This window comes from Sander lucioperca, chromosome 3, assembly GCF_008315115.2.
Source record: "Sander lucioperca isolate FBNREF2018 chromosome 3, SLUC_FBN_1.2, whole genome shotgun sequence".
Classification (NCBI taxonomy): Eukaryota; Metazoa; Chordata; class Actinopteri; order Perciformes; family Percidae; genus Sander; species Sander lucioperca.
The window spans coordinates 6,088,204-6,103,532 of NC_050175.1; the positions used below are offsets into that span (position 1 = coordinate 6,088,204).

Sequence of the window (15,329 nt, forward strand, 5' to 3'; positions counted from 1 at the left end):
TATTTTTATTAATATATATGTAATAACGTCCACCGCCACCGGCAGAAGTCTCTCATGTCGCAGGACGAATATTTGCCATTTTAAGAACTAACTTGTGAAGTTCACCATTTCAGTTAAATTCTCGTTATTTCATGAATCAGAATGTCACCTGAGTACATTTCTCTGCTTTCATCTTCAGATAAAAACATGAAACATGACCAATATAAGCACGTTTTATGACATTCAGGAAGTCGATTTATTGATCAGAAGGTGATTTCTCTTGCGCACAACGTTATATATCTGTGTATAAATTTCTTTGATAGATCATTTCTTTCCTTAAAAGTTAATCACAACTCTCATTTTCATTCCCAAAGTGTATTTCAGTTCTATCTGTAAGTCTCCATCAGTATCAGGGGGAGGCGAGTCGGTCCTCCACTTTATCAGCGGTCAGGTTGAGGGTGCAGGCTCTCAGGGCTTGGATCAGCTGTGCTGTTCGGGCCTCGGCTCCTTGACTCTTCCTCCACTCCTTCAGCAGCTCCCTCGTCGTCTCCTCCAGCTCTGTGGGATGCCTCCTGGAGATGGAGTCCAGCTTCACGTCATTCAAACCCAGTCGGCGGCCCAGTTTACGCCAAGACCTTCCCAGATGCTCGACGATCACCTCTGTGGCAACGTCCAGTTTGGCTGACAAAAGTAGAGGAAGACATTGTGGGTTTAGAGAAGAAAATATGTCCTTATTTGGGAAACAATGGACTCGTTTTTATGCAAAACATTAATGCAACTAATCCAACACCCTCCACAGGACAATGGTGATATTTGGCAGCTTATGGAGAACATTGGGAACTGTCTAGGGCTAATTAAAGAAAAAGGTCTGTCCCACTTCTCCTCTACATATGGAGTTAGACAGTCCTTCCAGAAAAATGTTGAGTTTTGTTGTGATTGTTGAGGGAAAAAATCCTTGATTATGCGGTACGTTTTCTTAAAAAATGCAATGGAATATGCGGGTTATTTATGCAATTTTATGTGATGAAATTACGGGAACTTGCAAAAATTGCGGTTTCATCATGGCTTCATCGCGGGGTTTGCAGCTTTTCGATGATGTTCACGTCGCGTAATGACGTCACTTCATAACGTCACTTCATAACATTCCCATGGTAACGGGAAAATGGCTGCTCTTGTGTGAAGTAAACGCAACATTTTTCAACTTTCTGCTAAGATATATGTGACTTTTTTTGCAACGAAAATGCGGGGATTATGAAATCACGCAAGCCCCGCATATTTTGCGCTGAAATCGGCAATTTATGCGGCGAAAGTGCGGTGTATTTGAAGAAATGCTGCCCCCGCATAAATATGCGGACTTTGGCTGATTATGTATTGAATTATACGATCGCATAATCGCGTTTTTCTGGAGGGACTGGTTAGAAGTATGTCTTTACATATTCATCTGTTCCAAGCAGTTCAGAAAGCTACATTTCACTTACATAGGCTATAGGGTTTGGTACTGAGACCCGTTGCCAATACTACACCGGTGCCTTAATGAGAAACGACCGATATCTACCGGACTGATTAACAACGCAGATTTCTGTGCCGCTGAAATGTCTGCACTGCTCTCCGATGCTCCGAAACGGACGTTAGAGGCAACAGAAACATCGCTGCATGTGATGTAGGGTTGCACGATATTGACAAAATGTGATATTGCGATATCAATTATGAATATTGCGATATCGATTATGAATATTGCAATATCGATATTAATTTCGATATTTTTAAACATATGTAAAATTACAAAAGTTATGGGAAAACGCATCAAAATAGATTCATAACAAATATAACACAAGGTTTATTTCAACTGACAGTCATATTAAACTGGTCCAACATGAATAAATAAATAACGACCAAGTCTAACAGGACATGTTTTACTACTATGTACAGTATAAAATAAATAACGAGAACAGGACACAACTTATCTTTCGCTTCTCTGATTCGTTATGTTTTTTTGTCTCTATCTATTTCTTCACTTACACTGTCACTATGTCGAAATATGCACACATGTCACGTGACACGCTCCATAGGGTTTGTCACGTAGTGGCCCCGTGCGCTGACGTGCACCAACATGTGCAAGTGGCACGGTAACTGGCCAATGAAACACGATCATTACAGCGTTTCAAGCGGGCTCTAAATCAAACACAACTAAGCCACACAGTCAGCGGACGGGACGCAGCGCTCCACAAAATAAACTAAATATTGCATACTTATTGCGACACTTTCGATATATTGCGATAACGATATTGAGTCGATATATCTTGCACCCCTAATGTGACGCTGGTTAACATTACACTTGACAGCAGTTATCGTTAGCATACCGTTAATATAATATTCCTTAATCCTTAATAAAATGCTGACAGCTAAACGGTGGAAAGTTATAACAAAGTTATTGTTATAACAGTCTTAAAAAATGAATTTATTTGGACCATATGGCCTTATCAATAAAAGAGCTGTTCTTCAATGTCGCCCACTGTCGTTTTGTAAAATATATATATTTCTTTTTATTATTATTTTTTTTTTAAATAATCAGTTCAGGCACCGTTTAGGCACCATTTTAAAAGTATCTTGCTTGGTAGGGCAAGTGAAAAAAAAATTCTACTTGCCCGAAGTCCATTTTTACTGGCTCTTATATATATATATATATATATATATATTTATTTATTTATCTACTGTATTAAGGACACAGAAAATGAACTTTCTGAATGGCAAGTAGGTGTTAACATTCATATATCAGGTATTGAATAGTAGTTTCAGTCAACAGTTTGATATATTGTATTGACTCAAATATAAGACTTTTTATCCCCCTATGAATATATAAGAAAAAGTCAGCTTGTCCTATATTTGGGGTCTAGACTTTTTAACACCAATATACATCTACAACAACAGGTTGGCTCCAAATAGCAGTAGCCTGAAAGTGCCTCTCATAACCGGAGCACTCAGAAAAACTCCCAACAGAGCCGGAGGCTGAAACATGCAGAGACACAGTGAGCATCCCCAACGAAGCCGCTCAAAAGTAGTTAGCCAAGTTAGGATGATGGTGAGCCAAGCAGTGAAAAAATATGGTGTCACAGTATTTAATGTACGGAGATGGCGAGCCCAAAAAGTCTTTAAAACGCCAACACTCAAAGAAAAGCGTACTGGGGCCCCCAAACTGGCCGCTTCCATGAGACTGACCAGAGGGTGCATAAATATGTGATTGAAAAACGAAAGGAGGGACTAATAAATAAAGAAATACATCTTTATTAAAAAAAGATTTGGTCCTCATAAAAAAAAAAAATTTCCCCAAAAGATGAGATGAGATGAGATGAGATGAAAAGGTGGAGGGGTCGTCCCATTATCGGGGTCGTCTTATATTTGGGTCAATTCGGTAGATTAAATTTTCCCTAGGTTTGTGCAAGAATTAGGTGCAAATATTTAAAGGGGGTTTAGGGGTTCTCCCTCAGAAAATGTAACATTTTTCAATAAAGAAAATAAATGCAATTCCTCATAATTTTGGAGCATTATTATTGTTATTGTTATTATTATTATTATTATTATTATTATTATTATTATTATTATTATTATATGTGGTGGGGATGGTGCAGTGGACATAACACGTCTTTGGTGTGGGAGATCTGGGTCCAATTCCCACTGTGATACATCAACCAATGTGTCCCTGAACAAGACACTTAACCCATAGTTGCTCCAGAGCCTCTAATATACAGTATAGCAATTGTAAGTCACATTGGATCAAAGCGTCAGCTAAATGACATGTAATGTAATGTAATGTAATGTACCATATCTGTGTCTAAAACATTGGAAAAGCTAGAGCAGATAATAACAGTAACAAAGAAGTCCTGGGGACCAACTACAATAAATGGATCTGAGAAAAGTCATTAAGTTAGTTTTGATGCTCACACTGATTTTTACATTCATTCAGCTTAGGTGGTGCACAAAACAACTTGGGTGCTGCACCTTATAAAGCCTTATGATAGCAGGGAACCCCCTGAAGCAGTTTGCAGGTGTAAAATTGGGCTTTATGAAACTGAGGAGGAACTTTTTCAAATGATAAATGAATGAAGCTAACCTAGGAAAAACATTGTCCAATTAATCAGTACTGTCGATAATTGTCGCCCAGTGCAAAACGGTCCTGACGGTTTAATGTAACGTTGACACAGAAAGCTAAATACTAGCTTCTTTAAGTATGGTAAGTCTGCTATGACATATTTGTGACAGGTTATGTTGTCTAGGTTAATGTCAAGTTGTCATATTACTAAGACATTGACAGGTTACATTGTCTTGTTAAATATATCAACGGGTATAACTACATTTTTTTTCAACCTATTTTTTGTGTGTAAGTGACTGATAGGAACAACAATCTTTGACATTGATCCAGTATTAAGTGTGAACGCTGTAACCGGCAGCCACAGACCGGGCTGCAATGTAACCCTATGGGGCAAATGTTCAGCTTCAGTTTGGTCCACTAAACGTGCTGTTTTACCACTGAAAGGCTAAGATTACCATTCTTAGTATCTGACAACATTATGGAAAGGATCCCTACAGAGATAGACCTTTTTAAAACCTCTTTGAGACCTTTCTGTTTAACCAGAAACAGCTCTGAAGTTGCTAGTGCTAAACCCACCAGACTCCATTTAAAGAAACAATACTTTTAGCGTGCATAGAGCCTACATATTTTCACATGTAAATCGGTAAGCTATGTGTTTATTTCATCCAAAGCTAGAGTTGTGATGGTTGGAAAAGTGGAAAGACAACCCAAAGCGGCATTTTTAATAGTTTTCTTTTGTTTCTGTTGACTTTGAATGAAGTGTATTTTACGATGCTAAAATTACTATTTATTTACATGGAGTCTGGTGGCTTTAGCGAACGCAATTTCGAGGATGTTTTAAAAAAAGGATCTTACTCGTTAAAAGAAAGGTCGACCTCCTTAGAAATCCTTACCATAATGTTGTCAGACACTTAGAATATTAATCTGAGCCTGTCAGTGGCAAAACAAGCACTTTTGTGAAGGTACATACAAGCTGGACACAACCCTAATAACTTACATTGTAGCTTGTTTCGACGCTGCCGACTGCAGCGATCTCGCTTAATACTGGACCGATGTCAAATATTGTTGTTCCCATCAGTCACTTAGACACAAAAACATAGGAAAATAGGGCCCAGGTTGAAAAAAGGTCAGATGCTTTCTGAGCCTCATACCAACTGTATGACACTCACAGACTACAGTTAGACTGGCATGACTCTCAGTGAATTACATATCAAGCTATGACACCAGAAACAATGAATTTAATATCCATGAACACACTGAGCTTAAGATTACAGGTTTACATCGACTGTATCAGGGATAACATAACTGTGGGAGCAACGTAGAACTACGACCTCAGAAAAAGAACTGTGAAATGTGGGGGCTTCACATTGGCTGAAAAAGCACTGAGTTCCCTACGTGTGAAGGGACTATTCTGCCATTTTCAACCACTCAAAGAAAAAGTAGTAGCCTAATAATAGCAATATAGCAGTAGCCCAACGTTAGTAGGCTAGTAGCTCTTCCTTAAACCGTTCCTTGAGTCGCCTGAATACCGGTAGTTAGGTTTAAGGTTTGGCTCAGGTTTATGTAACGTTAGGGGGGGGGAAAGGAACAGAGTTCGACGGGGGAACACAACTCGTTACAACACCGGCCCTGTAGCTCTACAGCGCGTGTGGTTCGTAGCCTACCTTTCTCGTCGTCGTCCGGTTGTTCGTCGGTGCTTTCACGCTGGCTTTCAAAATTGTTCAATTTGTTTGACAGGTCGTGTCGATTAATGTGTATGAGCGAATCGGACAGGAACTTGGTGTTGTCGGCTCCCAGTTTGCCTCTCTCAATCAGAAGCTGGAACAGTTGGACTCCGGTCTTGACATCATTCCGCTGCCTTTTCCCGATGATGTCTTTATATAGAAACGTTAAATCCTCCAGCTCCTTAGCCGACAGCTGGGTAGATATATCCAGTAAAACGGCGTTGAACTGTAAAGAGCTCATGTCTGCAGCTCCACTGAGACGCCGATGTGATCTAAACTAACTAGGAAACACTCGAATTTTACTTTCACTTCCGCCTCTGTCACATACTTCAGACTCCTGTGCAGGGGCGATTCTAGGATCAGACCTTTAGGGGGGGCTCAGCCCCTAATGAGAATGTGACACGGATACAGTGCCTTGCAAAAGTGTTAACCCCCCCCCTAAGATGAATAATCACCTTAGTTGATATTGCACTTTAGTGATAGGAATCAGCATTTAATCAAAGTACCAACATTTTTGTAAATCTGTTACATTGAATTCTGTGAAAACTCTGAACAAAGCCTCTCTCATCTGTTTTAATTGATATCATAAAGTTGTATCATACATTTTAAACAAACTGTTTTCCTTTCTGAAGATTTATCTGCGTGAACCTACCTTGAACCAACTCTCCCTTCCTCTGGAGCCTCTTTTTTTTTTAATTTACATAAATACTACTCTCACGTCATCTAAGTGACTGGAGCGATTGTTAGAAAATGTATTTATCCTTGTGCAAGGGTGTAACTTTAGTTTCAACCAGGGGCGATTCTAGGATCAAACCTTTAGGGGGGCTCAGCCCCTAATAACAATGTGACACTGATACAGTGCCTGGCAAAAGTGTTAACCCCTCCCCTGCTAAATCACTAATTTCACTGGATAACAATGAATATATGTATTTATTATTATAACAGAAGATAAATGAAAAATATTGAACATGTGAAAAAAAAAAACGACGAAAGTCCCTTGGACTACCAGAATCAAATGAAATGATAATGAGGTGTAAACAATAAATAAATTAAAAAAATAAAACTTTCCTCGACTGGCATAGCATTGGACAGCGACACAGGATGTTAAAACGGTTTCTTTGAACCTGTAATTGTTTGCCCTCTGTCTCTAACAGACAAGTTTGCAAACTCTAAAATTGATTAAAAAAAAAAAAAAAATAAAAAATGGATTTGTTTTTTATCATTATAACTTTTAGGGGAGCTGAGATGAAATTTAGGGTTTGAGCCCCCCTAAAAAAGGGTCCAAAATCGGCACTGGTGTCAACATTGGGGGGATTGAGATCTCCACCTACTTAGCGAAAACGTTTGTTTCAACATTAGGGCGGACAAATTATAACCGGGGTGTTTAGTAGTCGTCCCCCAAGACATTTTCAACATCAAATTTTCCTGCATTCTGGTGAATTTCTCTGCAACAATTTGTGCCTTTTTTGCATGCAAATGTCTTTGTTTATGTAAATATAACTATTAATCTGCTGTATTGTTCCAAACTTTCTGCAGATTCAAAACCTTACACGTGTTTCGGGATTTTTTCTTTTTTTAGGAATTGTGCACATCTTATCAATACAAATATTTGCTTGCCACAGCATTTCAACTCTGACTCCATTACCCCAGCCAGTTTGTCCTATATATTATTATAGCACATAGGCCTTAATTTAGGCCTATGTCCTTGTGTGTCTCATTAAACCTTCAGAACACTGTGACCTGAACCCTTCTTGGCGCCACTTTGTTCTCCGATATCTCGTTTTCAGAATCAACTCGGAGAGGTCAAGCCAGCGGATAGGATACAAACCACAAAACAATCGTGATCAGATCATTTCCTATAACAAAAAGAAAGTGAATTTTCAATAAGTGTACACTCCAGGCAGTTCATCTCTCATTTATTTACAGTAAGTTTAAACACAAAAAGACCCAGAGAGTATCAGAGACAGACAAATAGGTTATACATGCATTTACACTCACGCATGTTGGGAAATGTGCTTTGACATACATTAGAATAGATATAAGCATGTCACAACGTGCTTATTGATGCTGTAAATACAACATGGCAACAGTCAGGCAAGAGGACATCTCATGAAGGAGGGGCACATGTGACATCAGGTTATAAGAGATTCAGAGGAAGGAAATATTATAGCTAACACAGGCTCCACACAGCCCCGTGGCAGCATGTATGGCATAATCTATCACTGAATATCAACACTAACCCTACTTACATACAGAGTAGTAATAGTATTAAGATTAGCTAGAAATAAAATGTGCAGTCTTTGCTCAAAAGAGCAAATCATATCCCAAAAAATAGTAATGTCTATCACGATCAAATGTCTTTGTAGTCTGTATCGGAAGATGTTTTCCCAGGCATCTTTCCAGATACAGCGACATAGGTCCATATTGATGGTTACTAGAACATTAAATCATGGATTCTAAAATAAGACACTAAGATAAAGTATATCACTGTTAGTGTGAAAGTCTCTCGTTGACAGATCAGTGGTCCCCTGTGGGCTGATAATTCCCTTTCAATACATTAAATGCATTGTTATGAAATTTAAAAAAGAAAGAGATTTACAACATGTTAAACTACAAGAGAACATTTTATAATACATTCAGGGTCTGGGTTGAGGGCTTAAAGGGGCTGTAGTGGATATTCAGAAAATGAAGTGGTCTGGGATTGCGTCCACACGGCTCTCACAGACCATCCCCCAATCTGTTAAATACCAACGCTTTGTCACGGCCCTCGACGGCTGATATCGCCAAACAAGGAATCATAGACTGTCAAAATAATGGACGAAGCTTCTAGGTCTGAAAAGTTAAGCCAGTGTCGAAGTGCCTTGAACTCACATTCTATCTCATTTCCAGCAGGGGGAAACTCCACTGGTTGCAAAAAAAATATGTTTCTATAGAAGTCTATGAGAAAACCTGTACATGCAGATGAACGGCTGCAGTACCTGGAAGTCCGCGTTTACTGGCAGGTTATTCTCGCATTGCCAGACCTTCCTCCACAGCGCTGCGGAGGAAGGTCTAGTTCACACAACATTCCAGGATGGGAGAAAAAAAACATACTCTGGTTTATTGGCATTTCTTTAAACCAATCACAATCGTCTTGGGCGGTGCTAAGCGCCGGATGAAGCAACGGTGCCTCTGCAAAATAGCCTCGGGAAGGAACTTGTTTTGGTGGAACAAGTGTAACGTTCAAAGGTTGTTTTAGTCGTGCGACAGAAAACTCAGATTGGACAGATAATCTAGCTAGCTGTCTGGATTTACCCTGCAGAGATCTGAGGAGCAGTTAATCCTAGTCCTCAGAAATCCACCAGAGTTTAAAATGTCAACGCAAAGAAAGCAGAAGGTGACGTACATCCGGCGAAATGAGGGACATCCGGCGGAAATTCTGGCGGCACCGGAACTGTCCCGGGAGTGAAACGTCGACGACATAGACTACCAGCAGGTCAGCTGGATGACTTGGTTCAGAAAGGTTGGAAATCATCAACTTTCCCTCTTTAGCGTTTAGCTTCACGCATCGCCATTACAACCATAAACAACCCTCTCGTTAAAAACCGTCACGTCCGGTTGCAAAAAAACAAGACAGCGTATCGCCAAACTCGAGGCTTCAAAAACACAGTCCACAAACCAATGGGTGACGTCACTGATGCTACGTCTATTCTTTTTATGTCTCTGTAAGGAACTAACAGCACGCGCAGCCTGACCTGCAATCAAAACGGAGAAGCTCGGATCACAACACACAGCGAGTGTGACTTCATTCTTTGCTCAGGCTGCCATTACTTTACACTACAAATAATTTTTTGCTGCTATATTAATATTCTGAATATTGAATACAGCCCCTTTAAATCAGGGGTAGTTCAATATATTTACAACAGGGGGCAGGACTTGACACATGGATGAGTGTAGACTGTACTTGTTAGCCTTATTTCAATCCACCGTACATTTACGTTCTTCAAAGTGGTATCCAGTCACTCCCACATATGTTTTTGCAGTTTGATAAATAGAAAACAAAATAAGATTCAGTCTTTGTGCTTGATTAGTTAAAGAGTTGCAGCTTTAAGAAAATGCAGAGTGAATTTATAAGGTTAACATAAGGCAAGATAATAGTATAGAAACAGTGTTTCCTTTTCTGGTTCGACTGATACACTGTATCCCCTTAAAACTGCTAAATGGAAATCTCAAATGAGCCAGCGATAGTTTAGGGAGAATATAAGGCAGGGTAGGAGTCAGTAAAGCAGTCGCTTCGCTCAACAACACTGGGGTGCCCTTGAGCAAGACACATGTGCTGCATTCCAGAGTCAACGAGTGTTCCTACTTAAGTAAAAAAACAAATGTAGAGTCCTTTTAAATAAAGAGCTCATGTTGATATTAATGTGGCAAAATTCCTCAATCCCATTTGTTCCAAGATGCAGTTTTCTGATGTTTTATGAGCATGATGGCACACACTGTAATATATGCACTTCCTTGTACCACTACATGTGACTTCAAACATTAGTACATTAATTCCAATTTTAGTGCACAACCTTAAATCTATCAGCACACCTGTCGTTAATTATTTAATAAATACAGCTGAGCATCTCTTAACGGTAGACAAAGGTGTGAATGGCATTCATGGTTTTAATCAGCGAGACAAATACGTTTACTTGTCATCTTCTGGGCTCTTGCATAAGCCAACATTTCCCATTGGTGGTTCAAAAGTGACGGATGAGGAATTCTGTCAAGAGTTATCAATTTGGTCTGGAGAAACTCTGCAAGGTGACATCACTAAACTGCACTCTGCCCTGGAGTGCACATGATCCAAAAGACACCAAATGAACAAGTGAGGCAAAAGATTGAATGCTGGACTCTCTTCCTGTGAACAGAGAGCTTCCTTGCAGATATTTAAACTTGCATGAACTGATTTTGTGGCCGCTGTGGGGCAGCAGACGCAAGCTGAAAACACAACACTGACATATCATCCCTTTTTAAGTTGATATGGTGAACTTGTTAGCAAACAGTTGCATTTACAAGTCCAGCAGACACAGAGTAGCATTAACATTCATTTCGAGTCATGTTAATTATAGCAGCTAATCATCAAAAAATATACACTAAAAATAGATGATATTACAATGTGTAGTGTAAAAGGCGTTGCTTGTAGTGATAAACCCACAGAGAGAAATAATTATCAACAGCCCACTTTAGCCCTGCAGAGCCTTTTAGCATCTTGCAGCTCATTGTTTTGGTTTTACGGCCCACAAACTTCTTTGCATCGACCTTTGTTTCCGGCAGCAGGTATATGTTTTCTCTGATAAACCCACTCCACGCTGTACATCTGCTCAACACCACAGAGCAGACAGATAAAGGGATCAGTTGAGCTTATAACAAGTTCCTGAGAACTTTTTCTTTTGAGAAGTTCCTCAAAAAGCCTGAGAAAAATATATTAGCTGCTTGAGCTAAAATGACAGTTAAAAACTGGAATGGGTGGCCACAAACACTCACAATGAATCCTAACGTTGCTCTGTGTTGGATGTGTAAATAATTGTTTGCCAATTGTCTTTTTATTGCGACAATATGTCAGTGTTTTTGTTCAGCTTGGTCTGCTGCCCCCATGTGGCAAATAAAAGAAATGTGGTTAATAAAGCTTTAAGAAATAGAATGATTTGATGTAATAGCAAATTTGGCAAATGTATCTCTATACTCAATAATAGCAGAGTTTGGTAAGGTTTAACAGGACATTTACAGGAACTATCTACAGCATGACATCACTTTGTGGTTTTTTTTTTGCTGTAAATCTTGTCAGTGGCAGTTTTAAGAATTCCAGTTCATTGGAATGGATAATGTGACTTGTGCTTTATTTTTTTTAATTTATTTTTTAGGAATAATGCCACTGACCACAGTTAGTAACAAATGTAAAAATGAGCAAAATGGTGCTCATACAAGAGAATAGTACAAATCAACAGGCCGCTGGACAAAACCTTGCTGTTCATCTCCAAAAACCAAAGCACATGTACTTGACCATGTTGCATATTCAAAAAAGTACATAGATAAATTCCTGCTTTTGTAAATAATTGTGCAAAAAAAAAAAAAAATAAATAAAAGAAAGGCCTATCTAAGCTTTACGCATTGATGGCAGGAGGGAGGTTCTCACCAGTAAGACATCAGGAGGAAAATCTCCCCAGCAGGACCCTTTGGACAGACGCTGTCTTCAATACAAACGCTGTTTTCAGGTCCCGTGGGAGACGTTGCAGGTATGAACTGGATGCTTGAAAATAGGATTCATAATCGGTTGCAGGTGGGGTTTGGCAATGTTTTCTTAGGCGTTCTGAATGATGATGTCATTGACAAGGAATTTCCCCAGAGTCAAGTGAAGCTAATGGCTTGTTCCCTTCAATTCCAGTACTGTACATCCACTAAATAATGTTTTGTGATCATACATGCTATGGGTGTTGTCTAACTACTTGCTGGATTTTTGGTTAATGGCTGACCATGTCTGGCCTGCTGTAAAATGCTTCATCTTAACATGGGAAGATTTTTAAAAACAGGTAAACAACTAGTTTCTAAGGTGAAGGAATTCTGACGTGAATGCGTCAGAGTTTTGGTTTTAACTGTCAGGTCATTCTTGCAAATATTCCCAAACAACATGAACGCAGAAAAAGCACTTTTGCTTATTATTAAAAACTGATCATGTCTTAAAACCTCTAACCTTTAACAGCTAACTTTATGCAGCTGATTCCCTTATGGACAGTTTGTATACAGGTGCTGTGTTTTTTCTCGCAGCTAGCAGTTTAACAGCAGTTGGCGTGCGAGACTGGCCGTGAACGGGGCCGCGGCGGGCTCTGATTGGCTGACGAGGGGGAGTTGCAGTTGTCCTGGTTGTGGTTTTCCCGCGCTGCGAGCCTTTTGCCCTGCTCCTCCTTCATGAACAGCTCCACCATGAGGATCTTCTCCTTGTGGATCTGGAGGCTGATGTCCTTGGGGATGTCTGGGATCAGCCAGTCCACAAAGTCACTCATAAGCATCACCACGTTCTGCCCAGGACAGAGGAAACACAGAGCAAGTGGGAACACCTCAGAAAGGAACATCTCAGGGGTTGTATTTGCTATAATGACCTATAATGCCTCGCTCTACATTATCCTGCTTATTACATGGCTACTTACAAAATAAATCAATCATTTGACACAAAATATTGATTTAAAAAGGATTTTAGGGGCGCTCTGTTAGCTCCCTTGTTGAGTGTGCGCCCCATGTACCGAGGCTCAGTCCTTACCGCAGCGGCCCGGGTTCGACTCCGACCAGCGACCCTTTGCTGTGTGTCTTCCCCCTCTCTTTCCCCCCTTTCCTGTCTACAACTGTCCCGTCAATTAAAGGCTAAAATGCCCAAATAATAATGTAAAAAATTAATTAATAAAAAAGGATTTTATTGATTTAAAAAAGATTATATTGCTTCTGCTAAAGAAAATCATTCCGCAGACATTCCGTCTCTACGGTTGGAACACTGCGTTCATAGCAACGTTAAAGGTGCTCTAAGCGATGGGTCGCGTTTTTTAGGCTACAACATGTTTTGTCACATACAGCAAATATCTCCTCACTATCTGCGAGCTGCCGGTCCCCTGAACACACTGTAAAAAAACACAATCTATGTAGACAGCCCAGGCTCCAAAAAAGGCAACAAAAACAAACTGGCCAACCTGCACCACTAAACATAACAAACAGTGTTCCAGCCAATAACCGACAAGAAGGATTTGGGGGTGGGGGTTGGGGGGGGTTAGTGCCATGGATGTATTAGTGCGCGGAAGGGAAGGGGAGGGGACGGGATGAGGAGGAGGGAGGGGCGAGCTTGTTTGAAAATACTTTGAACGTCACCCAACGTCGCTTAGAGCACCTTTAACTCTGTAACCTTAGCTGTTACATGCAACCCTCCATCTGTCACTCAACACCACAGTATCTCTGTCATAACGAATTAGCAGACCGCAGAATGCCGTCGAATTCAAGCCGTGTAATAAGTCCTAGTAACATTGAAGCAAGTCTACAGACCCAATCGCGTTGTTTTGTTTAGAGCAACTTCCAGTTAGAAAACTCCTGCGTCCAGTACAGACAATTTAACGGCGTTGAGCAAACAGGGACGACAAACAGCTGGATCTACTCTCATCTCCTTCATCTAAAATGTCTGATGCTTTCATATGTCAACACTTTGACTAACGTTGGCTTGGAGAGCTAATTTACCTGTTGGGCCAAGAAAATGACACCACCCAAACTAGCAGTCAGTCCGACCGGCGGTGAGATGATGCTGTTTCCTAACGCTAGATTTGGTTTTTAAAAAAAGACATTAGCAAAGCTACACAGGAGAGAAAATAAGCACAGCAGAGAGGTCAGACAGGTCAGACCACCGTGTTTAGCTATATATCTTTAAACGTTATAGTCACAGCTGAATATGACAGCAGAAATAAACAAGTTTGCTGATTTTAAACATATCTGCAACTCAAATCGGCTATTTATCTACCTGGAAGTGATTTTTGTGTTAGCGCAACGTCACTATAAAGAGTTTTAAGCCTGGAACCAAGTCAACCAGCTACGAGATGAATGATGACTGTATAACATTTGATTCGGCGCAAAAGAACATTTTGAAAACGCCAAAAAAGGAAAGGTACAAGACTGTGTAGAGAAATTATCGTAGACTTGTGCCTAAGATTGTGGGTAGTGTAGTACTCACAGCTCATGGTCAGTCTACCTCGGATGGTTTAGACATTATGGCTATAAATATTATATATATTACTAATGGAGAAAATGAATGGGACTTTTACTACCAGAACCACACTTGTTGAGCTCTATAAGCATCATTCCGTGTATGAGAAAAAAACTTAATGAACCGAAAGCCTAACAAAATGGAAACATTTAAGGTTAACTTCAGACCTCCTGAGTGGCCTAACTATGGAGGAGTGGATTGACCAGTACCCATCTCCGGAGCAGCGGAGGTCTGCAGAGATCCCCAGGCCTCCGCTGCTCCGCTCCGCGAGGAGCTCTGTGCGCTGCTGCTACGGAAGGAAGCCACACCGTTCATCTGCACACACTGCCATGACACAGAGCTGGTTCAAAATTGTCAAAACAGCCCTTTAGGCGCTATATTTATAATATTTCAACCGCTATACCTGGCTGTCAGACAGCACTTCCCGACAGGGAACTGAAGCTGTTATTTCTGCTCTCTCTTTTACCTCGCAGGACACGGGAGGTGCTGGTCTACCGGTGCCTCCATTTAAGCAGATATAATCCCAATACCACAGTCCTGAGCTATTGCTGAAACATACGCCAGGAACACACAAATCCATGTGGTTCCATGTAAATTAAAGGTCCCATGGCATGAAAACTTCACTTTATGAGGTTTTTTAACATTAATATGCGTTCCCCCAGCCTGCCTATGGTCCCCCAGTGGCTAGAAATGGCGATAGGTGTAAACCGAGCCCTGGGTATCCTGCTCTGCCTTTGAGAAAATGAAAGCTTAGGGCCGATCTGGATTCTGCTCCTTATGAGCTCAT

At 40.4% G+C, this 15,329-nt stretch overlaps 2 protein-coding genes across 5 annotated transcripts in view; both read right to left on the reverse strand.

Annotated features, from left to right (window-relative positions):
• Nucleotides 1-208: 208 nt before the first annotated feature.
• On the reverse strand, nt 209-6,111 carry fadd (Fas (tnfrsf6)-associated via death domain). Its single transcript, XM_031292763.1, has 2 exons — nt 5,731-6,111; nt 209-660 (listed from the first exon to the last, which is right to left on the reverse strand). Exons 1-2 carry the CDS (start codon nt 6,029-6,031, stop codon nt 389-391), a joined length of 573 nt encoding a protein of 190 aa, XP_031148623.1. The 5' UTR covers nt 6,032-6,111; the 3' UTR covers nt 209-388.
• A 5,466-nt stretch (nt 6,112-11,577) lies between these two features.
• Nucleotides 11,578-15,329, reverse strand: part of ano1a (anoctamin 1, calcium activated chloride channel a) — an 85,355-nt gene continuing 81,603 nt past the window's right edge. For 3 of the 4 annotated variants that reach the window (XM_031292705.2, XM_031292704.2, XM_035999197.1), the window contains one exon: nt 11,578-12,827. In XM_031292705.2, the coding sequence (XP_031148565.1) occupies nt 12,585-12,827 (243 nt within the window). In that variant the 3' untranslated portion in view covers nt 11,578-12,584. The remainder of the gene's footprint in view (nt 12,828-15,329) is intronic. The other variant, XM_031292703.2, reaches the window with a different exon arrangement.